The sequence below is a fragment of the Apus apus genome, chromosome 16 (genome assembly GCF_020740795.1).
Source record: "Apus apus isolate bApuApu2 chromosome 16, bApuApu2.pri.cur, whole genome shotgun sequence".
In the NCBI taxonomy this organism is placed as follows: Eukaryota; Metazoa; Chordata; class Aves; order Apodiformes; family Apodidae; genus Apus; species Apus apus.
The window spans coordinates 3,217,005-3,244,283 of NC_067297.1; the positions used below are offsets into that span (position 1 = coordinate 3,217,005).

Consider the following 27,279-nt stretch of genomic DNA (forward strand, 5'->3'; position numbering starts at 1 on the left):
GAAGAGCATTTCCCAGTGCTCACCCAATACAGGGGTGGCAGAAAATGGGCAGTGATTGAAATGTGATGAGTTTCTTTTGCAAGGTTCCCTTTGCAGAGGTGATGGAGACCCAGGCCCCTACTCACAACGGGAATAAATACTGCTTAGTATGTAGTGCTGCAGAGCTCAGCTCTGCCCTCTGTGACTGTTGTTACTTCAGGGGCTTCTAGCCTCTTGCTTGCCACATGCCACAGGGTTTTATCACAGAATGGTTTGGGTTTGGAAGGGACCTTAAGGATCATCTAGATCCAACCCCCCTGCATGGGCAGGGACACCTCCCACCAGCCCAGGTTGCTCCAAGCCCCATCCAACTTGCCCTTCAACACTGCCAGGGATGGGGCAGCCACAGCTTCCCTGGGCAGCCTGGGCCAGGGTCTCACCACCCTCACAGCCAAGAATTTCCTCCTCATGTCTCACCTCAATCTCCCCTCCTTCAGTTTTAATCCATTCCCCCTTGTCCTCTCACTACAAGCCCTCTCTGAAGGAATAAACCCTTCACTCTGCTGCTAGATCAGTGAGTGATCCCTCTCTAGGCAGATGTGAAGGAGTTGCTCTGAATAATCTGTGTGTGTTCTGTGGCCACAATCCATGAGTCCCACATCACATTCCATAGCCTGGGTGGCCCTGTAGTAGATGTCTATTCTCCATCCTTTTCAAAGACAAAATCCTGGGGAAGAGAAAGCAGGAAGAAGGGTATTTTGTGGAGGCAGTGGGCAGCAGGGCTCCAGGATCCCTATGTGTGGTGCCTTTGCCCTGTCAGAGCTGATAAGGCAAGAGGCTGCTTGTTTGCAGTGCTGGGCTGCAGGAAATTCTTGGAGGCCCAGGAAGCAAGAGATAAAAGACTTCCTTGCTGTGTTGGCTGCTGATGGCCAATGAGACATCTCTGGCTCATTCCGGAACAAATTATAAGCAAGATGGTCACTGCCTTGAGGAGTTTGCAGTCTAGAAGGTGAGGTAACCATAGTTCAGGGCAGCAAATGACCCATCTCTGCCAGTTGAGTGGCAGAGCTGAGGCTGATGGACAACTAGATCAGGGATGTGGCTGTTGCTTCACTCAGTCAAGCTGTCTCCAAGCTCATATCAACAGCTTTGCCTTGCATCAGTGGTGTTCAACAGAGGAAAACTTGGACAGGAAGAAGAATATATGGAAAAGAGCAAGATATGAAATGTTGTGCTTGTGTCCTGGAAATGTGGAAGCTGTTGTGACTTGGATTTTGGTTGTTACTGGTTTTTTTTTCTTTTTACTCCTAGGGCTGCTGTGTGGATGACCATAAGCTAGAAGTGAAGATCTCAGAGAGAGCTGTCAGGTAAAGGACACCTCTCTAACGTGGTAGCATTGAAGCTGCAGAAATGCTTTGGTGGGTTCTTAATTTCTTACCTGGCACCCCTGCAGCATGAGGGATGTGAGCTGTTGTGCTGCTCTGTTGGACACATCAGCCCTTGTCGTGTCACTTGAGTCACTCTGACTTGAGAAGTGATGAGTGGGTGATGTGAAGGTGGTTTGCTCACTGAATGACACATTTCCAATTAAAATCCCTAAGCTTTTCAGTTAAAATGCAACATGGAGTAGTGGGATCCCAAAAATGAGCCCAAAGTGAGAACCAGGCCCTTGAGTTTTCCTCTGCACTCAAGGACCAGACTCCTCTAAAACCTCTGCTTTGCCAACAGTTGGGTCAACATTGCAAAATCAACTGTCAGCCCAAGTTCTAGTGGTTTTAAAGAGTTCTTGAAGACAAATATTCTCTGGGTAATTAATTCTTTCAGCCTAGGGAGAACAGTAGCTTAACAATAATAAGCTGCTGCAAATCCTGATCAAATCAAGACAAAGGGTGGGTGGTTTTTTTCCTTGCTTGAAAAAAAGAATTGGGTTTAACTTCTTGGTTTTGAGTTGTCAGGTGCAGAGATGGCTCCTTGTGGATGGGTTTACTTGGAGTTAAGAGTCTTGCTTTTTTAGGGTTTCCTTCCTGGTTTTTATTCAGTTCAGAATCTGAAATGCAAAGTTAAAAAAAATGAATCCAGATGTTTGTAGGTGAATGTTGGCACCTAAAAAATGTCCATTAGACCCTTTGGAATCCCTGCTGGAGGAGGTACCTCTGAAATACCAAAATGTGTTTGAAAATCTGATCCCTGGGGACCAGAAACAGTCTTGACAGCTCCCTGCCTGCACTTTCTACTTCTTCAATAAACCATTTCCATCCATTTTCATTTTAAAAATCCCTTCAGCAGGTATCCAGCCTGCAATCCAGAATGCTTTTTGCTTCATGAAATAAGCTGCTGTGTTTTGTAGTGGGTAAATTCTTACCTTGTCCAAAAGCAGTACCAGTCTGAAGAAGAAAACATTCAAATTAGTCACCTGTTTTAACATGTCCTCTGCTATTTGCTAAGCTAGTAAGAAAAGTGATCAAAATGAGCTTACATGAAGTTATTTTATTTGAGTTATATCAAATAATATGTTCTCCTGACAAGGAGATTTGATGGCAAAACAAAAGGGAGTGGCAATCAGCAAGCTGGATTTAAATCACTGAAATTCATTCCTTTTTTGGCATCCTGAATGACCTTCCCATTGTTGCCAGATGCCAGTGAGGGTGTTGATGTGATGAGCTGACCCGTTTGTTTCTGCATTCCTGCTTTTGAAGGTGTCAGGATGTGGTGGGTGTTTTGCTGCAGCCCGGTCCTCACCTGCCCTTTCTGTTGGCTTCCCAGGCCTGCTGTGAAATCATCCCGAAAGAAACAAACTGTCAAGAAGCAGAAGACTTCCAAGATCTTGGTCCGAAACATCCCATTCCAGGCCACCCTCAGGGAAATCAGGGAACTCTTCAGGTAGGAAAGCACTTCCCCTCGGGTCTGCGGGATGTTCTGGAGCTGGAGTGATTTCCAGAGGTCATGTTGATGCTAGGTTGTAAATATGAGGTTTGGTTTCTCTCTGGAAGTCAACGAGCCTTTTACTGGAAGGAAATGGTTGGTCAGGTTGTGCCTGTATAGAAATTCTGCTGGTGAGATAGAACAATAAGCCAGGATTTTTGGAGCCCTGCTGGCCCATCACCACACAGAGCTTTGAGACCTGCCCTCCTGTTGAGGAGGTGAGACATCCTCAGGTGGTCTTCTCTTGCCTCTGAAGGGTGTGGAGCAGCTCTCCTGATGCTCAGCACCCCTGAGTCACTGCAGACAGCTGGAGGGGGAGAGGTGCTAGCTGGGGTGAAGTGGGATTTTGGGATCCCAGCCTGTGGGCAGCAGCTCATCTCTTTGTATCCTCGGCCTTCTGTGCAGTGACTCCCTGAGCCTTGTCATGCATCCCAGAAAAGAGGTGAAACTGTAAAATACAGCTTATGGCATCTTTTCTGCTCCTGGGATGAGCAGTTCTTGCTTGTTGACCCAGGCCATGGTCCCTGCTCTGCTGCTGAGTTGCAGATGGAATTTGAGGCAATTGGTGTCCAGCTCTGCCCGCCAGTTTTTACCAGCTGCAAAAGAAGGGTGATAGCTCATTCTGCAGGGCCTGGTGAGGCACTGTGCTAGGAGGTGGCTTTTCTGCACAGGTCCTGCTAAGGTTTCATCTGGTCAGGGCTGTGGTGGCTCTTTCCAAAGTGACTGAGTTGAGGAATCACTTAATGCTTTGAATCCTCTCCAGGCCACACAGTGGAAACTGCCTTGTGAGGAGCCACAGGGGCGGTGAGGTTTTTCTTTCCTTTCATGCAGGGTAAAGACTCATTTCCCTATGTCTGGTGAGTTCTACCTACTTCATTAGCATGTGATGTCCTCCTGGCTTGACCACAGGCAAGGGCAGTGGCTCCCACGTGGCTGCTTTCTTGTCAGGTGGTGAGGAAAAGGCTGAAAGTTGGAACACTGGCTTGGGGTGAGCTCTGGGGATTTGACTGGAGACAAACCATGGCTTGACTCTCAGATGTGCCTTGCTGGAAGGGTGACAGGAGGCATGATGTGAAGATCCCTGTAGAAGAACAAAAGGCTTTTCTTGTGCTGTGCAGCTGAGATGCTTTTGCTTCAACACTGCCTTGAACTCTGCTGAAGCAGGGCAGGAAACCTGGACTCCCAAGTGACCCTGCTGAGTTTGTGTAGCCTGTGGGGCACTGGTGGTTTCTCAGCCAGCCCTGTGTGGCTATAGAGGTGACAGAATCCCAGAATGGGGGTGGGTTGGAAGGGACCTCTGGAGATAGCTAGTCCAACCCTCTGCTAGAGCAGGATCCCTTAGAGCAGATCCCACAGGAACACGTCCAGGTGAGTTTGGAATGTGTTCAGAGATGGAGACTCCAACCTCCCTGGGCAGCCTGTCCCAGTGCTCTGGTACCCTCAGAGTAAAGAAGTATTCTCTTGTGTTTAGGTTCAACCTGAGTACCAGTTTGTGACCATTGCCCCTTGTCCTGTCACTGGACACCACTGGGACCTTCATAAAGCTAGAGGAAACAGAATCAGGGGCATCTGTTTTCTGGGGCCCTGCGTTAAGTTCAAGGAGCTGGGAGGCTTGTGTGTGTGTGTATATGAATATTGTGAGGACAGACAAGGCCAGCAGAGACTGTGAGGCTTTGGGCATATTTTTTTCCTCTTGTCTGGCACCTCGATGCTGCACAGAGGAGGGCTGGAGGAGCAGGCTGATTAATATTGCAAAGAACATGCAGCTTCTAGCCCTGTGCTGTTGACAGTGTGCTCAGAGTGATGTGTGAACATCCATTTCATTGGCCTGGGATGTGGGGTTTTTATCCTCAAAACAAAAGCCAGGAGGAGCCTGGGAGGGGGGGGGGACACCCACAAATCTTCCCTCCACCCCTGCCATCCCTCCTTGCCTTCAGGGTGGCTAAAACCAGGCAAGGCAGAGCCCTGCTAAACACTTCATCCTCCTAGATTGCTTTTGGGTGGTTTTAAATCAGAGATGCTTTTGCTCTGGAGCCTTTAGCTCGTGCTGCATGTTAGGAACCTGTCTGATTTGTCTTTCCTTAGTTATTTATTGGAAATTGCCAAGCATTCCTGGGCAGTGGAGGGGATGGTGTGGCTGCAGGGGGCACTCTTAGCCTGCCCAGGAAAAGCTGGCTGGGGACAGCAAGGGACAGCCAGCCTGGGGACAGCACAGGACCCCCAGGCCACCCCACAGGGCATGGCCTGCAGAGGTGGGGGGGCTTGGCAGGGCAAGCAGCTCCTCCATTGTTTCACAGGCTCAAAAGCCACTTTCTAGCCCTGCTGCTGATATTGTCTCTTAACCTGCTTCCTTCTGCAAGTGCTTTTTTCATCACAATTGTCTGGGCAGGAGAAAAAATAACAAATGAGTATACAGACATTTTATATATATATATATACACACACACGTTTATTTTACATACACTGTGTGCTTGTATCTTTATTTTTGCTTGCATATTTATATTTATATATATGTATAGTATTACCCTGGACAAACATGTGTAACCCCAAAGAAATATTCCCATGTTTCAGCTTTGTCAAGGAGCTGTGTGTTCCCTCTTAAATGGAGCCATGGTAGGTGTTAGTGACAATGGAACAGCAAAACTGAAGTTGGGTCTTTTGAAACATGAATTTTGAAAGCTGCTGTAGGGGTGCTGCTCAGCACTGGCAGTTCAGGGAATCCTGGTTGTCTTGATGCTTTTCAAGATCCTGGTTTATGGATCCAGCACTGAAGTGCTTCTCCTTGCCCTGCACCCTGGATCCCTGGGAGGAAGGAGAGCAGCCAGTCCCTTGGGAAAGGACTATGAGTGGGTGTCAAATTCAAACTGATTTTTCCCCAAGCTCATAATTCCCAGGAGATTCAAAGCAAATGTGTTGAATTTTGGACTTGGAGGGTAGCAAGTTCTAATTCTTGAGCTGGAGGATGCTGCTGCCTCATTTTCTTTGCCCAGGAGTCACAAATGCTCTGGTGAACAGGTAGAGTCTTCTGCCTGCAAAATAAATGTCTTGTTGCATGGCTCTGTGAGCCTTAGGTGCTGCTCACCTCCCACACCACACCTGATGGCTGTTCTGGTTCAGAATGTGTCTTGCCATCTTCTGCTGGAGGTGTCAGCCTCTCTCACACTGTCAGGAGATAGAGAGAGATATATATATTAATTTTTTTGAGACCCAATAGGTGTTATTTTCTTCAGTGGGAGAAACACTTTTCAATTATAGGGGCTGGTTTTGGGCTAGGTGTGAAGATTTAGCTTTTGTGGGTGTGTTTTCCCCCTTCCCTGCCCCCCCATTTTTGTTCTTTGTTAGATTCTACTCTTCTCTTTACTACCTGGAAAAATAACAAAAGACAAATGGTCCTTAGTTCTTTCCAAAGTGGAATAGTTAAGGGAGGAGAGACAAAGGGATTGATATCCCATGAAGGCTGCTAATTTTTGTTACCAAATTGGGGGGCTTTTATGGCAAGATTTGTTGTTTTTTTTTCCCCAAAAGACCTCTAGATGTGGCAAGCTGAATTGGAGATCTGTGAAAGGCCACATTTTCACAGATTGGAGCCCTGGCAATTTCTGAAAATTAGGCTCCTTGAAAGTCTATCACATTAGATCCATGCAGCCCTCATTGGAAGTTCCAATTAACTGTTTGTTTCACAGCATCCTCTTCCATCCTCCTTCCCCCTCTTTTCATGCATATTAAAACTAAGGCTGTTTTGCAGTTGGCATAGAACACTTCATGGAGATGGAGGTTTTATTTTCCCCAAAAGGGGAACAATTAGATGGAGGGGAAAAAAAAGACTTGTTAAAGATTTGTACCCAGTCAAATGCAAGCTGAGGGAGGGATGCTGGAGAAAGTCTGCCCAGACTTGGACATTCCTGCTGCTTTTCCTTCTGAAGGAAGCAGTTGGTAGAGTTGCATCTCCAGTAGCATGTTTTGGGGCAGGTGTTGTTTGCTCTTTATATATCTTGGGGTTTGCATCTGTGTCTTCTCCTAAAATTGAAATGACCATCACTTCCAGCCCTTCCTCTGCCAATTCATTGTGGTAGACCCTCCTTCTCAGAATTCAGAGTGAGATCAGATGTCAGCACTTGGAGTGGGGGGGATGCTTTCATGTCTGCCCCTTCACCTCTAAGAGCTGAATTGAGACACATTGTGTGGAGCTGTAAAATCATTATCAGCTGAGAGACTGGACTTGAGTTGGACTTAAGAAGCAGCTTGCAGAGAAACTGTGCCAGAGCACAGAACAGGTTATCAGGTGCATTTGTCTCCATATTCTGGCTTTGCTATAAAGAAAGTAATTCTGCTGCTTGGGAAGACCTTTGGGGGTGGGTGTCTCTTTTAATTTTAACTCCTTTGCTGACTGTTTTCTCCATCTTGACAAAGCCATGGCATTTATTGCATCTGGCAAAACAAGTGCCTGGGACTGATTAGGAGAAGACAAATTTATTCCCTCTGATAGAGAGGGGGGGAAAAGTGGAAGACAGCCAGTGGGACAAGACTTTGGAGCCATGGCACTTCCAGAAGAAAAAGAAATCTTGAAGAAAGATAAGGTGGATAAACTGGCAGAGGGAGATTTTTTTAAAGGCAGTCGTTAGGAAGTTAATTTTATAAGATGATGCCTTTCACTTCTTCTGACCTATTATAATAAAGTGTAGTTACCAGAATGGGCTTTTCATTTCCCATTACAAAGGACAGGGTGGTATAATGAATCTGTCTGCCAGACATGCTTGCTGTTCACACCTTTCTCCCAGTAATGGAGCCTACCTGACTGGAGACAATTTCTCCTGCCCACAGTAAGGTTGGCCTGTTGAAGCTGTGGAAATCTTGGCTGCTAAAAAGCAGAGGAGAAAAAAAACATACTAGTCCCTTCATAAACATGTGAATTTAAGCAAGTGCTGGGCAGCCTTAATTAGAATATTCCTGGGATGCACAGTGCTGCAAGCATCTCTTGCTGAAGTCTGAGGTCAGTTTTCTCTCTGAGAGATGGTTTTGGCTTTTAAAACCCTAGATGTTGTGCTAGAAATGGCTCAGAATCCATTGCTGCTTCCTCTTCCATGCTGTCCCTCTGCAGTTAGCTGGTCCCTGAATGTGGGGGGGGCTGCAGAAGCCTCAGTCAGCATGTCCTTGTGGTGTAGGGGTCTGCTGGGGGTAGGGGCTGCACAACTGCAAATAGGGGAGATGAAGCTGGTGAGTGGGATGTTGGGGAGAAGCCCCAGGAGCTGCTGAGCCCATGGTGGAGTTCTGCTCTGGAGGTGATGGGCAGGCTCAGGGATTCCCAGTAACCGTGGGTTCACTGCTCTGCCTGTTCCTCCTGCCATGGCCAGATCTGTCCCTCCTGGCCAGATGGCCTGCTTGGCTCCTCACTGTCTGCTGGGCATGATGTGCCCCTGGGTGTATCCTGTGAAAAGCCAAGGTGCAGATTTTTCCTCCCCTCTTCCACAGCTGGAAGCTGCCCCCAGCACCCTGCAGCCCAGGTGGGGGCATGTGCGTTGCAAATGTGACTCTGATCCGTATCAAACTTTCTCTTTATTATGCTCTTAGCCCTTTACAATCAAAACAAAATTGAACTGACATAGATAAAATACTGAGGATGTGATTTGAGGGGCAGGGGGGACAGGGCAGAGTTGCTAGGTGCACAGATGTTGGGCATGCTGGGCTGGCACTGGAAGGACATGGAGCAGATCATCAACCCTTTCTTGGGGTGGAAATCACTGTTGGGTTCATTCCCTACTCATCTGGGTTCTATCTGTGAACAGGTGAAGCTGCATTTGAGTCATTTCATCAAGATGGTCCAGCTGGCTGCAGCTAGAACCAGGGCTGAAGACTTGGGAAAGAGGTGGAGAACTGTTGGGGTGATGAGCAGAGCCCACCACCTAAATGTCTCCTTGTCCTGCCTGGGTGTCCTTACTGGTTTAAAGCTAATAGGTTTTGCTCCCTTATTGGTGAATACAGAGGTGTTCCCCAGAGCAACCTGCTATCCCTTGTCCTGGGATATCCCTTGTCTTGGTCTTCCACAGTCTGGTGCCTGTGGCCCAGCAACCCTCCCTTGCTGCTGGCTGTGGAGGCAGAGGAACAAAATCCAGCAGTGGAGCAAGCCACAGATGAGAGAGCCTGGTCCTGTGGGATCCAGTGTGGATACCTTGCTCAATTCTCTGCTTGGGTCACTCAGGCCAGTATTGATCACTCACTTAACAACCTTTGTGAGTTGGGGCTTAGGTGCCTCGGGGAAGGGACACGACTGGGGAGAAGCAGTGTGCTCAAATGCTCAGCCCTGCCAGAAGGTGTCTGTGCAGAGCTGGGCTGTGCTCACACCTTGGCTCGTCCCAGTGCTTGGAAGCCTGTGCTCAGAGAGGGGCACAAACAGGAGTCTGCACGAGCAGAAGGACCCCAGGGAAGGAGCTGGTGTGGGTGGGTGTTCTGCACCCATCTGTTGGGTCCCAGCTCCCCCTGTGAGTTGGGATCATAGAATCCTAGAAAGGTTTGGTTTGGAAGGGACCTTCAAGATCATCTAGATACAACCCCCTGCATGGGCAGGGGGTACCAGCCCAGGTTGCTCCAAGCCCCATCCAGCCCTCCCTTGGACACTTCCAGGGATGGGGCAGCCACAGCTTCCCTGGGCAACCTGTTCCAGGCTCTCACCACCCTCACAGCACAGAATTCCCTCCTCATGTCTCCCCTTTTCCAGTTTTAATCCATCACTCCCTGTCCTCTCACTACAAGCCTTTGTAAGAAGTCCCCCCCCAGCTTTCCTGTAGTTATTGTGGGATGTTGGTGCCAGCACATGGAAGGACTGTGGGATGTCTGGCCAGGAGGCACGTGTTCAGGTGGAAATCTGTCAAAAATAGGTTTAGGAGCAAGAGCTGGAACCTGTCTCATTACACGTTTGAGCACCACCAGCAGCAGTGATGCCTCTGAGCTTGGTTTGGTTTTGGGTGGGACTGGTTGCAGCGTGTTCTCAAGGAAACAAACCTCTGGTTTAGAGATGTGACTGGCCCTTGGTGTCTCCAAAGCCATCTCCAGACTGAGAACCTGGCCAAGGAGGCTTGGTTTGAGCTGGCTGATGCTTTCAGGTTGTTGGCAACGTGGGTCTCCTGTGTTGAGATCTCAGATGAGATGGCAAAACCAAGCAAATGAGTGTGCTACCAAGAGGATAGCCTGAACCACCACAGGTGAGCTGCTGAGCTCCTGCTCCAAGCCATCTAGTATCCTGAGGTTCCAGGCAGAGCCTGGGCAGCTTCTCTGGTGGTGGTTTGTACCCAAGTGCACATGTAGGTGCACACGTGTGCTCTGGTGTCTTCAGCACGGGGGTGGGTTCCCATGCTAACATCACTGTTGCCCTATTTTGGTCTATCCCTAGCGATAATTGTCTGGTTCCCATTTCAAAGGTGGCTTCCCAGACCCACGTCAGGAGCACCACAGGGCTGCATGCACTGGAAGTAGCATCAGTGAGGCAGTTCCAGGCCACATCCTCAGGAGATGTGAATGCAGGCAGGTTCTGATGATGCCAGCAGATGATGTGGTGTTTGCATTAAGGCTGGACTGCAGCTTCCTCATCAGGATGCTGGGGCTGTGGGGCTGCTGAGCAGCTCAGGAGGAGCAGGCTTGGCATGAGGGGGCTGCAGGATGCTGCCCTGGAGGTTTTCCACCCTGGAGCATCTCTGCCCTTCTCACCTACCTGCTGTGTGGGGCCCCTCTGCCCACCTCATTCAATGGCACCTGTCAAAACTGTGAGTCTGTTGGCTGTGGTTTCTTCAGCATGGTCAGGAAGCTGGCTGATTGCTCCTCACTTCCTGGCCACCCCAGCTTCCCCCTTTCCTGGGGGGCTGTTGGAAGATGTAAATCTTGCCCCCTCAGCTGGACCCCCAAAGCACACCACACCATCCATTTTTCTGAGGCCTTTGGATTGTGTGTGTCTTTGTTCTCCTGCCCAGCCTACCCCAAGGGATTTGCTAATCCCTGTCTGCTCCTGTGTCCGTATTGCAGGTGCACAGGGAAATTCAGGGTGCAGGTGCTTCTCTGGGCAGCAGCTCCAGGTACATGCACCAGCCTCATGAACTGGGAGCTCCAGATGAGAATACAGGGCACTGCTGGGCTGGTTTATTTCTCCTACTACCTGAAAACCACTTTTTTTTGGTCCTTCTTCAAGCCTTTTCCTTATGTGCTGAAAACCCAAACACAGCAAGGGTTGGGTGGATATTCAGAGACCAGAAATAGAACTGACCACTTTAATTTGACTGTCCAAAATGAGCCATGGGGTGGGGGAGAGTGGAATAGGTTTTGAATCATAAAGGATTTAACATGGATAAGGAAAAATTTAACTCTCTGTTATCTTGGTGGGGATGCTTTAAACGGTGGATCCTCCCGAGAGCAGGAGGAAGGATTTTTTTTCAGCACATCTTTCCCTGTCTTGAATATCCATTGCAATACTTGATTTTTAGAATTCCTCTCCCCTCTCCTGCTCTCCACATGCTCCATATCCACAGATCCCCTTTTCTGCTGGCCCAAAACCTCTGCTGAGGAGTCTTTGGTTGCTGCTTTTGTGCAGTCCAGTTGTCCAAGGCAAAGGAAGGGGGGTTTCTAGGCTGCTTCCTTCTGCTGAAACATCTCTCACCAGGGCACCAAACCAAAACCTCCCCGTGGAACTTAATAACTTTGATGCACAGACTCAGTTACTCATCAGCACAGAGGGGTTCGTGGAGGTGGAGAGAGATGGGGAAGGGGCTGCTTTGGAAATGTCATGTTCTAGTGTAACTGGGGTTGTTTGTTTTGTGTTCTATTTTTTTTGCTTGGGTTTTTTTTTTTTGCCATTTTTCTGTGCCAGGTGGGACTGCCACATGTGTGTGCATACATGTGGGCTTTTCCTTCTTGATAGGAAGCAAAAAAAGCCTGTAGGAGTTACTGTCTCCTCTAAATTACCCCTCGGGTCTATGAGCATTAGAAGGTCTCCTTTTGTCAGAATGAAGAGGACTTGGTTGTGTTTGTGTCTGTGGAAGGAAGCACATGTTGTTTTCCCTTATGTTGTAGCCAGTTCTTGTTCATCTTGGTCCCTGGGCCACTGAGGCTACTCTGGGGGCTGGCATCCAGGGGACTGCAGGATCTACAGTGTTGAAATGGCACTGCACTAACTCTTGAGCTGGAGTCTTAGCCTTTCACTCAAGGAGCAATCAGGGTGCTTATTTGCTTCATCTTTCAATTCTTGTCTCTGTTGCCTTTCTTAACCTGACTTCTTGCAGGCTGACCTTGACCCATCCACCTTCCTGTCTTCCCCTACCACACCCACAGGGGTATTTTTCAGTCTTGCTTCGTGAGAAGGTCCTGAACAAGCCTCTCTGATGAATCACAGTTTTCTCCTCACTGTGACATTATATCCTTTATGTGCATCTCTGTGTGCGTTGTGGGTTTGTTTTTTATCCTCAAGCCTCCTGCAGCATTTCTGCCTCTTCCAGTCCAGTGGATTTGAAGCCTTGGGATATGGTTAAAATTAAGGACCTTTCATTGTCCAGCCTCTGACCTCCCCAGGGCAAACCCCCTGCCAAAGGCCTTTGAACTGTGTTGGCTTCTGCAGCTGGTGGCACCATAAGTTTTTCTGTCTGTTCTTCTGCCCACAGTTGGGTTCTCCTGAAGGAACCAAGCTAAGGCAGATTGAGCTGACCTGTCTTCTCATCTCCCTTTCCTCCTCCTCCTCCAGCAGCATCCTGACCACTTCCAGGCATCTGGCAGAAGAGGGGGGGATTTTAAGTTTAAGAACTTGGTGCAAATAAGTACAGGAGGAAGGTCCTGAGGCTGTTCTTCCCAGGGAAATGGTGTCACGGATTGTTCCTTGTTAGTCATCCAAGAGCTCACATAAGCTGCCCTTGAAGATAGGACTTTTTTCTGACCAAGTTCTCCTTTTATTGGATACCAGAGAAGTTGACCCTGGGAAAACCATCTCCTTTGTTCTTCTTCTCACAGACCTGCTTGGTAGCAGAGGGGGCTGCTCGTGTGTCTCTGCACATCAGGCAGTCTCCCTCCTGGGTGACCTTGTGGGGTTTGCCCAAGGATGTTTGGAGGATGGGCTCAGTTCTGCTTCAGCCCCCTAAAATGTTTTTTGGACATCCCCTTGTGGGGCCTCATTAGAAAGGCAGCAAAGATGACTTTCCCAAGCCCAGGAGCACTGATCTCAGCACCTTTGGTGAGGCTGGACTTGATCACAACCAGCCCCACTGGGATTTGTGCCAAAACTCGCCCTGCAAATGCAGTTGTCAGGTGGGCTGCACGGACCCCTCTTTGCTTCTCTTTAACTCAACATCTTCCTCTTCCCACCCTGTGATCCTGCTGCTGTGCTAGCAGGCGAAGGGTTAAAAGAGTTTGTGGGGTGAGGGGGTGGAGAAGGAGGTATTTCAGCTGCTCATTACTCACTGCCAACTTCCCCCAAAATCATATTAATTTCACGCTGTCACGCAGGACTGCGCTGTCTCTCTCGTCAGCATCCAGGAGGGTGACGGGGCTGGGGGGAGCACACGTGCCCCCCCTCTGCACCACGGCTGTGAGTTGGAAAGCTCATTGGTGGCCTCTTTCCTTGCTGTGGTCCTGACCCAGTGGGACAGGGCTGGGGCTGCTCACCTTGGGGGGGGGAGCTGGGGGTGCTTCGCCAGGCGTTGCCTCCCAATGATCGTTTTCCGCCCCGCTGCTTGGGCAAAAACCCCATGAAATTAGGTCTGCTGCAGCAGGGAGGTCTCTGGGAGGGGAGGAGGGAGGGAAGGAGGGGAGCTGCCAACCTGCCCTGCCCTACCTGTGGGCAGCAAGGACGCTTCAAAGTTGGTCTTTTAACCAGTTGCCTCCCTTTTCTTGTTTAATGCAAGCGAGCACAGCCTGGCTCTGCCTGCAGAGATGACTTCCCTGGCTGCCTCCTCTCTCCTTTCTCCCCCATTTCAGCTGTTTGCTCACTGTGTCTGCCAGAGCTGTCACCTCTACAGGGACTTCTCACCATCACAGGAGGTAGGACTGGGACTCTTGACAGCTCCCACGCAGGCTCAGCATTCCCAAGCCCATCCTGGCTGGCAGCTCCCTCCCCCTGCAAGGCTCTCAGGCATCAGAGATTCTGCACCATCCCCAGCCATTTGTATTATTAGAAGGTGTCTCAGCTTTTGTCCACATGTGCTCTTATAATTTTTGGTGGGCTAGGGCCAGAAGGATCATCTCCTCACCTTTTACTCTCATCCTTCATGGCCATACTTCTTGCAGCACTTGGCACAGCAGCTCAGGTCTCCCTGTTTTGCAGACCCCAGGAAGAAATGGCACCTTTTGAGACTGAAAAGCTTTGCAATAAACCTTGGGAGGGTATTAACCTGCCTGGGTGGGAAGAGGAGTCCCCTGATCTCATGCCCACAGAACCCTGGACCCTTGGCAGTGCAGGATGAGAGCAGCAAGTCCTGTTCCAGCAGCAGCACCACCAGCTTTGGGCAGCTTTGAGTGCTGGGTGTTCTTGATGCTTTCTGGTGCTTATGTGAGAGAATCTGTGGATCCAAGCATTTCTCCATTTCATTCATCAACTCTGTTCCTGCTTTCCTGGCTCTGATGCCTTGCCCTCTTCCTCAAAAAGACCATCTTCCAGTGTGGGAACCAAAGGCAAGCTCCTCTTACATAGCCCCATCCCTTGGGGACACTGGCACCTGGGTGGTGTCCCCCTCCTTGGCACTGACCTTACGAGCAGTGAGTGCTGGCAGGAAAGCTCTTGGAGCCTCCTTTTGCAGGACTAAAGCTCTGCACCTAGCAGCTGGCTGTCATCTGGCACCTTGTATTTGACCAGCCTGTGGTGGTTCTTCTCAGCATCAGCTTTTATTCTTTCCCATGTCAGGGATTTTCCCCTTGAAGCAGAGATGTTGCTTCTGGGAGGTACGTGGAGTGTTGTGGCCTTTCAGGGGCAGACAGGTGATGGTGGGAGATGGTTTCCTGAGCCTTGTTGCTCAAAATCTGTGCAAGAATCAAAGGAAAGCTCTTGGCTAGTGCTTTGATTCAAGCAAAGCATCTCTTCTTGGGGGCTTGTTACGTGCTCCCATCTCCTTTAGTCCTCCAGCTCCACTGTGGGCAGCTTGTGTACCAGCTCCGAGGGCTGGACCTCCCTGTTTTGCCTCTACAAATCCAGGTCTTCTGTTGAAAGACCATGGTCTGGAACCCTCAGAGCATGGAGAAATGAGGTCCCTGCTTTGTTCCCAGCTCTCTGCAGGCCTTTGTCCCTGCCTGGACAGCTAGTGGTGAAAAGCTGTTGGCGGTGCCCCCTCTGGGGACGGCAAACTCGGGCCCTTTTGCACCCCAGTGAGCCCCGGTGGGTTATTTTGGGGTGTTTTGTTCCCTCTCTCTTTTTTCCTCACCCCACATCCGTGTGTGCATCACAGCTTGTTCAGATCAGCAGGGCCAGGCATCCCTGGCAGCTGGAGAAGACCATGGTTCCCCTTCTTTCCTGCAGCCCCTCGTTCCTGCCTGGCATCGTTCACCTCCTGGGCAGGCCAGCGGCTGCCACGCTGCCTTGGCAGCCTCACTCAGTGAGGGGCAAGCATCTGCTCCTGCCTGCCACCCATCCTCAGCACCCAGCACACTGTCACAAGCCTTCGTGAAGGTTTGAGGGGGGGCCAGTTGAAGGGGGAGGACAGGGAGAGCTCACCCCACTGCACAGACGCCCTGCTCAGTGTTCAGCGCTGCCTTTGAGCTGGCCTGCCCACCCCTGCCTCTTTTTCCATTTATGTTTTTTGTTCCTGGCTCCCACTGGAGAGCAGAGCTGTAAAACACTCGGGCTGTGTGGTTTTGTTGGGTGGTTTAATTTGTTTTATTGAGGAGGCTTTGAGTTGGGGGGGGTGGGTGGGTGAGCAGGGCAGGGGGATGGGGAGCACTGAAGCAGACACTTCACCTCGTCCAAGGCCATTTATTAAATTAGCAAGGTTGTGCTGGCAGGGTTCATGGCTGCCAGTGTTTGCATACTGATACTGTGAACTGCTGGGTGAGGATGATGTGGGAAGGCATGTCCCCCCTCTCTGGGACATCTCCCTCCGTGGAGGAGGTGGTGAGTGCCCCATGGTGGTTCACTCTGTGCCTTTCTCCATTAACACGGGGGGGATCTGCTTCTGCTGGTGTGTGCCTGGACATGCACACTCCTCCTCCCATCCAGCCACACTGTGGTGCAGCCCTGCTGAGACATAAATAAGGAAATAAATTAAAAGCACCCCAGCCCAACCAGTGATTACTTCCTCCACAGTTTTCTTTGCCCTGAAAGCCTGGAGGTCAGCTGAGGTTGGTGACTTCCACCTGCAGCTCTTTGCCAGGCTTCCCATCTTTGTCCTCTTCATCCAGATGTTGCAAGGATGGAGAGTGATGAGCTTTCTGCAGAAGCAGAGTAGAAACATCATGGTTGAATCCCATGATGGCTCAGATAATGAGTGCACCATGGAATCACTTTGTGTCCTCTTGTGTGTTCTGAGAGTTGGCCCCAGTTGCTCTGTGAAGATGTGGCCCACTGCAGATGTGGCCCGCTGCACAAAACAGCCTCTGACCTTTAGTGGGTTTTGTGCAGGTTGGGGAAAAAGGTGAGCAAAGGATGGAGCACACCAGGAGGAGAGCTACCATTGTTGCTTGGGTAACAGCTGCACCTCCAGTTTTGGGGATGGGATGGACAAGTTGGACCATTATTGGAGTAAATTCAGTGAGACTAGAAACGTTCCTCAGCTCACACTCCTTTTGGAGTGCACTGACTGAATCCAGTGGTTTGCTGTTGGTCTCATCTCTGGAGAGGACAGTGCTGGTCAGGGGAGCATGATGCTTCCCAACCTGTTTTTAACTCTGGTTCTGATCCCTGACAGAGTTCAGGTGTGGTCAGGGTGGGCTCTGGCCTCAGATCTCCCCACCCCTGTTGTATTTGAGTCACCAGAACAGGAGCACTTTGCTTAAGCTCCCACATTCCTAATGCACCTGCATGCATTTCATCTCCCCTACATGTTTCTCTCTTCTCCTGATGAAAATAATTCATCTGGTTATTTTTCTAAGTCATCCTGCAGCTTTACAGGGACAAGGCTTAAATAAGGCTTCTCTTTCAAGCAAAGCTGTGTTAAAATAGCTGTCTGCCTATAAATATCTCATAGCTTCTATATTTATTCACTTCCAGCTCAGTGGAAGAGTTTCTACAGTTGAATTTGAGATTGATTGGGATCTTTTTGACCAGGGGTGCAGCTGGTATCTTCACAGCAAGGCTGCTTTCTCCAGAGGATGCCCTGGGTGCCCCTCTGGGGGGGACATGGCTCAATTCTGTGTTTACTGCATTTGCTCACTGGACAAATTTCCCCTTGTCTTTGGAACGAGCTGATTCATAAGAATCCCAGAGGAGCAGAGATTTGTACCAGGCCCTCCTGTGAGCACTATTTTTAGCCTAACTTCTTTTTGACCAAAGCTTCACTCTGATCAGGATTTTATATATTTTTTTTTTTTTTCAAAAGAGCCCAAGAGAGATAAATCCCTCAAATCCCAGCACTGTTGGAGCTGCGGGCTCCTTTGAAATCCTGACCTGCTGGTGATTACTGCAGTGACTTGGTGGCTCCTAAACCCTGGTCCTGCAAGGTGCTGCCTGCAGGGACAATCGTGGCTTAGCAGAGTGAGCTCTGTGGAGGGCTTTCCAGCCCTGGAGGCTCCTGTTGGAGTCCTTGTGAGGACTTGAGATATCATGAGGTTTGGGATATAAAGGTCAAGACCACGGTGGTTTGTACATCTCAGTGAGAGCTGCTGTGGGAGGGGGTGTCAGAAGCTGTAGTTTGGTCCTTGGAGGCTGGGGAAGGCTGAAGACAAGTCCTCTTTCAGTTGTCCTGGTAGAGATGGACTTTGCTCTGCTATCCTGCAACGTTTATTTCTCCCTCTCCCACAAAAAAAAAGAAAAGATAAAAGTGACAGTAACCTCCAGAAGAAAGTCACTGGTGAAATCACAGCACCTGAGAGTGGGCAGAGCCTGGCAGGGCTGAGACCTGGTGGCAGAGGAGGGAAGGACCCTGCCATGAGCAGGGCTGGGAGCAGAGCTCAGCTCTCTGGAAGACAGCAGGAGTGCAGAGAGGCAGCAGCAAAACCTAAAAAATATTAGAGGGGGACTTTCAACCTCTCTGCTGGTTTTGAATGACCTCTGTAGTCACATGTGTCCAGCAACAGTTGCTGTTAAGTCCTCTGGGTCACCAGCTCCCACTCTTTGGGACCAGCAATGCTCAGTGCAAGTCCCAACAGTGGGGTCTGAACCTTGGGCTTCCTAAAGCTTGTGGTGTTCCCCTTCCAGCTCTGCACCTTCTCCTGTGCATTGGGAATGGGCGTGGGAGATTTTTGAGCGTGGAGATGTAAAGTTTTGGAAGGAAATGTATTCGTGCTTTAGCTAAATAGCAGATCATCAGTTTTGAAAATGACTGTGGATAATAGGGAGGTGTCTTCTCTGGGAGCTGTCAGCATGCTCAGTGAGTCCTGGCTGTTTTCCTTTGGTCTCACCAACTCTAACATAGATAAGTAACAATGCAGAGATTGAAAAAAAAAAAAAGAAACCAAAACCTCTCCACCTTCTATTAGACCTGATGGCTCCTCTGTCATTGAGGACCAGGAAGCAAAGGCAGGACCCATGGACAGGACATGACTCTGCTGGGGCAGCACCCCACAGGCAGGCACAGGTAGGAAAGGAGGGCTGAGGTCTTGCTTTGCAGGTGGACCAGGAGAAAGGTGGGAGGAGACCTGGCTAGGTCCATCCCTCTGGCCCAAAGGTGCAGGGTGGTTTCCTGCACATCACATCTCCCAAGGGCTGGTGCTCATCCCCTCCATCCTGGCACTTCCCACCTTTCTTCTTGCCATGCTGCCCTGTTAAATTCAGGAGCCAGGTCTGGAGGCTTAAATCCCTGTGACAATCCTTCCATAGCAACCCTTCCTGCTGCCTCCACCAGCTGCAGGCAGGGAAACTGGGGGGAAAAACCAGGATGATTTGGGAGGAGCAGGGAGCTGAGGAGTAGGAGAGGGAAGCTGCACCCCTCAGGGGAGGGAGAAACCCCCCCTTCGACAACACCAGCCTTGAAAGCAAATCCCTTCAAGAAACTGCATCTCTCACACAACATCAAACCTCCCAAAAAGCAGGATTCAACCCAGCAAAATCAAGGAACCTGGTTAAAAAGGACTGAAGTGGAGGGATATGAAAACTTGAAGACCTGCTGCTGGGCTGGTGCTGGGGGATTTAAAAAAAATCATAATGACTGTTGTGATTTTCTTTTTCCTTTTTGCTTGGTTTTCAGAATTGGTTCCTTTTCTGTTTAGCAGGCAGCCTAATTGTGTAATTACACGATAGACTGGAGTAGAATTTAGTGCCTGTAATACCAGTTATAAAGAAGAGGCCTAATTATGTAGATCTTCTCAGGTAAATAATACATCAGGGGCATTGAGTGGCCTAATTACTGTTCTGAAAACCTGCCTAATGACTAATTTACTTGGAATTTCAGAAAGCTTTTGATAAGATCCCTCATAAGCAACTGTGAAGGAAAATAAATCCAGAAGAGGTAAAATGTTTTGCAAGGTTTTTAAACAGGGTGTTGAAGTGGTGAGAAGGAGCCACTGGCTTGAGGCCTCGTGTGGTGAGGAGAGGGAAGGTCTTGTGGTTGCTGCTTGGTCTGGGGCCAAAGCTGTTGTTTCTGAGCCTTCTTCACTGGAGCTCCCAGGGCTGCTGCTGCTGGTGGAGCTCCATCCTCATAAACCAGGATGTAACGTTAGCAGGAGTCTCTTGAGTAAGTTCACAGCTCCTTGGAAGAAGCACATCTGTGGCCACTGGAGCCTCTGGAGCTTTCCAAAAAGAGCTAAACTTTCAGTTTTCTGCACCCAGAAGATGTGGGGAGCAAGGACAATCCAAAAGCTAGACCAGCTTCTCTGGAGCTGGTTTCTAGGTGGACCTGGTGGGTGTTCCTCTGAGGTGGGACCAGTGCAACCATTATTCTGAGGAGCATGAGGAGACACCACAGTGAAACTGGAATCAAATGAGTCAACTGGTGGTCCCTGGTGAGAGATGGGTGCTGAGCTGATGAGGAGGAGCAGGAGATAAAAAGATTGCAGGTGGGAGGGAGCAGAGAGGACAGTCCTGGTGAAGCCTTTAGCTTGGACAGAGGAACCTTTGCTGGGAAGAAGCATGGACATGTATTTCCAACTGGAGGAGCCACAGTGACACGGGGAGCAGGGAGAGGGAATCAGCACCAAAGGGTCCTCTGCTGAGCAGGCAGGGTAGAGAGAAAGCAGAAGATCTTTGTGCCTAGCTGGTGACATGCTAATTAGCTTTCCTTCCTAACAAACTTTGCAAATGATGCTCTTGAAGTCGTTGGCAAGATAAAGAGTTGCTGGGGCAGGTGTGCCCAGAGCACTGTCTGGATGGAATTGGACATGGTTGTGAGAGAGTGTCCTGGAGACATGGAATGGTGCCCTTCCTGCTGAGCACATCCTGGGACTCACCCTCCCCTCCCCTGGACAGGGCTGCTTTTGGAAAGCGTTGGTCGCTTCCAGCCACATTTGGAGGTGGGAATCTGGCTGGTGTTGATTTCCTACAAGTCAGGTGGAAATCAAGCCCCCCCAAAAAAAGGGAAAGGTTATTTGTGCTGCAGTGGCAGGAAGGTGGAGGATTCCTCACTACAACACTTCAGAGTCTCCGTATGGGACACGGAAGGGATGGACACCATGTGTCCCATCACCACAGCCCATGGACCTTTCTCTGGCCCCAGTTCTCCCATCAAAGGCTCCCCTAGGTGACTTCTCTCTCTTGCAAGGCCAGGTCACCCTTTTGCAGGACTTCCAGCTTTTCTGCCACCTTTGCTGTGGGGTTTTGCTGTCTCTCTCATGCCAAAGGTGCTGAGGTTCAAGTTGCAGGGTCGTTCTTTTCAGTCACAAGTCCCTTTGCTGCCTTCATGGAGGGATCAAAGCCTTGTCTGTCTCCGTGAGGTTGGTAAAGAGCAGCTGTGGTTTTGCAGGAGAGCTGGAAACATGGGAGAGATGCAGCTTCATGGGGTCACTCCTATGGGGAAACTGAGGCTGGAAGGAGCCTGGGATCCCCACTTTGCTCCCCAGTGTGGTGGCTGAGCTCCTTAGCAGTAGCTCAAGGGCTGCAGCACCTCTTGGTGCTGGCCCCTGCCTCGTCAGGACGTGGTGGGCAGCGCTGATCCCAGAGAGCCTCCTGGGTTGAGAATGGCATTCCTGATGTTTGTGGACATAGGGTGCTGCTGATGGGCAGCCTTGTTTCAAGGAGACCCCTGTCTCCTGCAGAAATGTGGGTCCTCTCAAAAGTGGTCTGGAGCAGGTACCTCAGTGCATCCAGGAGTGCAGCAGGACCAGCAGCTCCTGCCTGGAAATGCTCAGTGCCAATAAAAGCCATTTATGGTGAAGTGCTGAGCCCAGACACGTGGCTTCCCTGGGTGCAGGTGGCCAGGAGGGGACTCTGCCCTCAGACCTGCCCCAGGGGGCCCTGGGCAGCAAGGCCAAGGCTTCCTGGGAAATGGGCCTCAGGAAGGGCTCCAGTGCTTGGAGGCAGCTGAGCTTGGAGAAGACAGCAGCACTTGGAAGCAGCTGAGCTTGGAGAAGACAGCAGCACTTCTTCCCAGCAGCACGAGGCTGCCACTGAAGAGCAGGAATTGTGTAGAGCAGAATCCAGTCTTGCTGCAGCAGCAGATCAGGAGACCTCCAAACAAAGACAGAGGAGAGGAAGCTGGAAAACCCGATGATCCATGTAGTAAAGAACAAGGCACAGCCATGACTGTCCTCCTCTGGAGCACTGCTAGCCTCTCCTAGGGCTTTGGAAGGTGGCTTGGTCTGTCCAGTGCAGGTGAGGAACCACAGCCAGAATGCAGGACCAGCTTTGCAGTGGGGCCGGGGCAGGCAAGGACCTGCTTTTCCACATCCCTCCATCCGTGCAGCTGTGGGCTGGGGATCCTCCAGGACAGCTGTTCTGCTGCCAGGTCCTCACTGCTGCTGTCTCCTGCCCTGGAGATGGTGGCAGTGCTGGGTTTGCTCTTGGCTCAGCCTGGCAGGAGCCTTCGTTCCCTCCTCACCCTCCTGCTCAGTCATTTGCTAATTTTCCCAGGTTACCGAGGAGACATTATTGATGATGATGATAACAGTAATAGGGGAGATAGGTGGCAGATTAATTCCTGAACTCTAACAGGATTTAAGCTAACAAGAGAGGAGGGCTTTTTTTTTTTCCTTTCTTCCTTTCCTTCCTCTCCTCCTTTCCCTTCCTCCTTTCAGATCTTTCCTGTGCTGGGGATAACAACACCAAGGAGTGTTAAATTGGCTCTGAATGTCCACCCCTGGCTGTCCACATTCTTGTAACGATTTCATTAGCTTGAATTATCCACGTTATTTTCCTGTAATGGGATTAGCTGTAGTGGAGTCAGCCCAAGTCCTGGAGCGGGAGGCGGGAGGGACCTTCCGCTGCGTATTTCATTAACTCTCTCATGCAGGGGGTGGAACTGGCCACGGCTCAGCCCAGGGGCAAAACCATTTGCCAGGGTCCCACGTTCCTAAAGGAGGAAGAAAGAAAAAGGACCATTATTATATTCCTCTCTTTCCCCCCACTCCCCTCCCGACCCCATAATCAGCAAATCAGCGCAGAAGCAGAGGCTGGCAGGGAGGTAATTTGTTGGGGGAGGGAAGGTCCTATTTGGGGGTGAAGGGGGGGGGGGAAATAATACAATGAAAAAGACCATTGCAGTGGGATTGTGTGAATTCTGCTGGGCTGGAGCTTGGCTGCAGCCTGCTGCTGGGGAAGAGCTTGAGCAGTGAGGGAAGGGAAAGACTTCTGTCCCTGTTGGGCTCGTTGTCCCCTGCCCAGAGCCATTTCTGATGAGTGGTTCTGCTGCCTGGCTCCTTGGCTTGAGCTCCATCCTGGGGCTGCCAGCAGTCGTGAGGGGGTTTAGGCAGCATCAGGGCTTGAGGATGAGAAGGGGGAGAGAGGAGGAGGTGGTAGCAGTAGGTGGCAACCCAGGAGAAGGTTGGCAACCTTGCTTCGAGGTTTTCATAACCAGCTTTCCAACGTGGTTATTGCTGGTTCGTTTTCCTTGAAGGGAGATAAGCCAGAGAGAGAGGGGTTTAGGACTGCCCCATGCAGGGGGACATCTGAGTGTGTCTGGAGAAGCCTATTGGTGTTTTTTGTTGGTTTGTTTTTCAAGAAGATCTGCTCTTCTGGCATGGGACAGAAGGTGGTCGTTCTGACCATGCGTGTGGCTTTGTGGTGTCAGTTGTGCTTTGCTTGACAACCAGGGAGTCCTTGAAAATAATGGTCAGGTTGGACAGGTCTTGGCTGTCCCAAGGAGCTTGCACTTGAAATTCTCCTGTTTGAGATGGAGGGGACATTTCCCAGCTGGAGTACTGTTCAATCTCATCTATAGGTACCTGTCCCATGAATGTGTGTGTGTGTGTGAGTAGCTATCAGGGCTGCCTGGGGCAGCAGTGGGCTGGACTTAGACATGGGAGGCTGAGGAAGGTTGGGGAGAGGCTTGGAAGCAGGGAGCAGAAATTCAACCCAAACCCAAAATGGGAGAAGAGGAGCTGTGGGAAGAGGTGGTCGAGTCAGCAGGTGGTGCAGAACTCGCCCGCCTGGCCATGCTGTGGTGGAGCTGGGGCTGTGAAGGCAGGAGTGGTGATGGAAGGGGAGGGAGCTGCAGGCTGGGAACTCGTGTTTTGCTGACAGAGGAGAGAAATGAGTTTCTGGAGACCACCTGGATGCCTGTCCTCCTCTGCCCTCCACTGTCTGGCTGTGTTGATGGAGCACAAGCACTTTTCAGTAAGCAGGCACAGCCAGGTGAGCAGGGTGGTGTGTACCAAGCTGACGTGTGCTTTCTTTACCAGCAATATCATGTCCTCTAATGAGCAGGCAAAGGACTTGCCTCCCAGCTGGCCTGTGCCAGAAGGATATAATTACAATCCCAAGGAGTGATGTTCCTCTGACCTGCAGCCAGCTTGCAGCTTACATAGTACAGCATGGAGGAGAAATGGACTCCTCTTCCCTCTGGTCAGCCAGGGAAGTGAGGGAATGGCAGTGGCACCACTGGAAGAGCTGCCAAAGCATCAGGAGAGTGGCTGGGAGCCAGCAATGCCATGAAGAAGTGCTGGATCCCTGGTGGGTGGGAGGGAGGGGATGTCCCTTCTGGCATCTCTGGGAACATCATGTGTTTCTGCTTAGGGCCAGGGACTTGTCAAGGAAAAGGTGGTTCCTGGCTGTGTTCTGCTTGTGTCTGGATCGTTGCTCAGCCAGGGCCAATCCAGGCTTTTACTGGTTTCCCTGCTGCATGGATGAATCTGGATCAGCATGAAAGAAAGGGTCTCTTTTGGGAAGTATCTGAGCTGCAGCATTTGTTCAGGGCTGCCATCCCTTCCAGCCAGCAGTGTGGAAACCTGCCAAGCCTGGGGGAGCCAGCCCGGGCAGGAGGGGAGGAGGCTTGCTAGCCTGGCCTGGGAGCTGCCCACAGGAGAGCCACGTCCTCCAGACCCACCCCACACCTCAGCACTGCCCTCCAGGCCCTGAGTGGGGACTCAGGATTTCAGAGGACTGCTGTTTGGACACGTTTCTCATGAATATGAGGGGAAGGAAGCCAGGAGGCAACAGAACAGCTGTGTGCATGACAGGTTGCTGGGAGCTTTACAAACCTGATGCCTCCATAGGAAAGTTCTTGCTCTTTGCTTTTCCCCCTGCCCCGAAACTGAGCAGCTCCACGGGGAAGTTGCATACAAAGGACATTTATTTTTTGCTGCAGACCTTGGCTGTTCTCATTCGGGATGAAATCACAGCCCAGTGCAGTGCTACCAAGAATCATGCCACAAATCCAAGCATGTGGGTCTGGCAGGGCCAGGACTCACCAGAAAGTAACATGATTTAGTGATGGACTTGATGATCTTAAGAGGTCTTTTCCAGCCAAAAGGATTTGGTGATTCTGTGCCTGCAAACATGTCAGTGTCTCAAGAAGGAAAGGGCTTTGCTCCAACAGCCAAGTCCTACAGCAGTTGTGCCCTAGCTGAGCCCTGGCACAGGGACTCAGGAGCTCTTGGAGAAGATGCAGATGCCAGTGGGTACCAATCCAGAATCCACTCAGCTTTCACACTCAGGATAACTCCAGGGACTTCCCTGTAAGCCATGGAGCCCTGTGCTCTGTGCCAGCAGCAGGCTTTGCTGCCAGCACTGTCTGATCTCCCTCAAGTTTGCTACAGAGAAAGAAACTTCAGCTCCAAGGAACAACCCCCTATGGTCTGTGCTGCACGGTCACACTGTTTACACCCATCAGAGCTGTGTGCTGAAGGGGAAGGAGATGTGACAGTGGCACCAGGTCTGAGTTCCTGTGACACCCCCAACCACCCCCAGCCCTGGGGGAACATCTTTCAAAGCAGCTCGATGGGATCTTACAGGCGAGCTGCAGCTGAGCAGCCTGTAGAAAAGCTGCTTTCTTCTCCCCCATGTCATCTTGCTCAGACACTCCTCGGGTGATGAGCTGCATCCCTTTCCCTTCCACCATCCCCTTCCCTGCAGCTTCAGCAGTGTGGTCTCATCCCTGCCCAGCCATCCCAGAGCTGGGAAGCTGCAGCATGGATGGAGCTGCTGTGGGATCAAACAGGCAACACCTGGGTACTGGGAGCCTGGCACTGCAGGGGGTAATTGGGTTCTATCCGCCTCTGCCTCTCTCCTTCCCCCCACCCCCCAAATCCAGAGGAAATAATTGGAAAAGAGAGGTGTGAGTCTCTGCCTGCTGCTGGAGAGGAGAACATTAAAGGCCCGCGCTCTCCGCTTCATTCGCAGCTCCCGGGATGGTAATTGCTGTGTTGTGGTTTCTAATTAGCACCGCAGTGGGAGGGAGGGTGTTTTACTCAGCAGCCCTGGTGGGGTCAGCCCTGTGCCCCTCAGCTTTCCTCAGCCCCTCCTTGCCTGTTCCCTGCTGGGAGCTGTGCTGGAGCTTCCTGCGGTGGAGCCATCTCAGCGGGTACCACTGTCCTGCCTCCCCAGGGAGCTGCCTGTGACCAGCCCAGCGCTGGAGATGGGAAGAGCCAGCTTCTCCCATCTCTTCCCAGGCTGATGTGGGGCACCATGGTTTCCCCCTAGAACCCTGACCACAGTCCCTGGGCACCTCTTTGCCTGTTGTGCTTGTTGAGTCTTGGTGCCAAAGGGAGACACGTGGTGTTTTGGTGTACAGAGCAGGTGTTGTCTGAGACCTCCTCACTTTCAGCAAATACTCTGCTTGTATTCCCTTAGCAGATGTTCTTCTCCCCTTCAGCCAATGCCTGTGATGTTTTCCACAGGGGGACAGATCAAAGCAAGTGTTCCCTCTGCCCATGCCACCTGCTGGCTTGACTTTCTTCCCCAGATGCTCACCTCCTTGGGCTGGGAGCTCTCTCCTTCCCTCTCCCTGAACCCAGCTGGGACACTTGAGATCCTACAGGGATGCTGCCCAGGAGAGGAGCTGCCTGTAGAGCTTTTGAGGCCGCTGTCACCCACAGCTCCTCGCAGAAGGACCCTCCTGCTGCTGTGGGAGCTGAGTATCCTTGCTGGCCCCTGCTGCTCCCTCCCCTCCGCTTGGGTTGGTTTGTTTGTTTGTGTTGAACCAGCTCTGGAGGGGAAGAGGGAGGGAAAGCACCGAGGAGGAAGACGTGCAGATTCATTTTGAGGCTTCATAACGGTACATTTACACACCACGTTGCCTAAGGAAATTGGGGAGATGAATGCCTGGTCATGCTGCTGGTGCAGCAGGTTAACTCCCAGGATTTAGTTTATATCATTTCACGAGAGCGTTTATGGCCTTGACTGTGTTTATTCCCAGGTGCTCTTTGGCACTGCTGCATCCCAGGCTCCTTTGGTGTATGTGCCCGTCTGGGGAGATTTTCAAATAAAATAACACATCTCTTCAGAGCCTGGTCCACATTAAATATTTATTGCCTGCAGTTTGTGCACACGTGTTGGATAAATGGGCGTGAGGGGAGGAGGAGAGGAAGCAGGAGCTTGGATGCAGCAAAGGCACTGGCTTTGTCCTGGAATTTCTCCAGGGGGTGGCACTGGAGAGGGGGTGTCTGGTGAGAGCTGCTTTTGGGTTGGTTTTTAGGCTTTTTGGACAAGGTCCAGGCTGGTGGGGTGGCTGTGTGCTTTGGTGCTGAGGAGCCTGGTTCCTTCTCCAGGGACAGGCAGGCCATGACAAGGTGTCCCTGGGCTGTGGTGGGGTGTGGGTGCTGCCAGCCCTTCCCCACACCCTCCAGCTAAGCAGGAACCCCCTTCTCTCCCTGCTCTGGTTTTTTGCTGACACTCAAAAACTTGTCTGAAGGGCTGTTGGATCTAGAGGTTGTTCCACAGGATTTGGGTCTGCTGAATTCATCTGT

General features: G+C 50.9%; 1 protein-coding gene across 1 annotated transcript in view; it reads left to right on the forward strand.

Annotated features, from left to right (window-relative positions):
- RBM19 (RNA binding motif protein 19) overlaps nt 1–27,279 on the forward strand; it is a 66,102-nt gene that overhangs the window by 16,765 nt on the left and 22,058 nt on the right. Inside the window, exons 20-21 of the mRNA XM_051633605.1 lie at nt 1,291–1,346; nt 2,743–2,859. Of these exons, the coding sequence (XP_051489565.1) occupies nt 1,291–1,346; nt 2,743–2,859 (173 nt within the window). The remainder of the gene's footprint in view (nt 1–1,290; nt 1,347–2,742; nt 2,860–27,279) is intronic.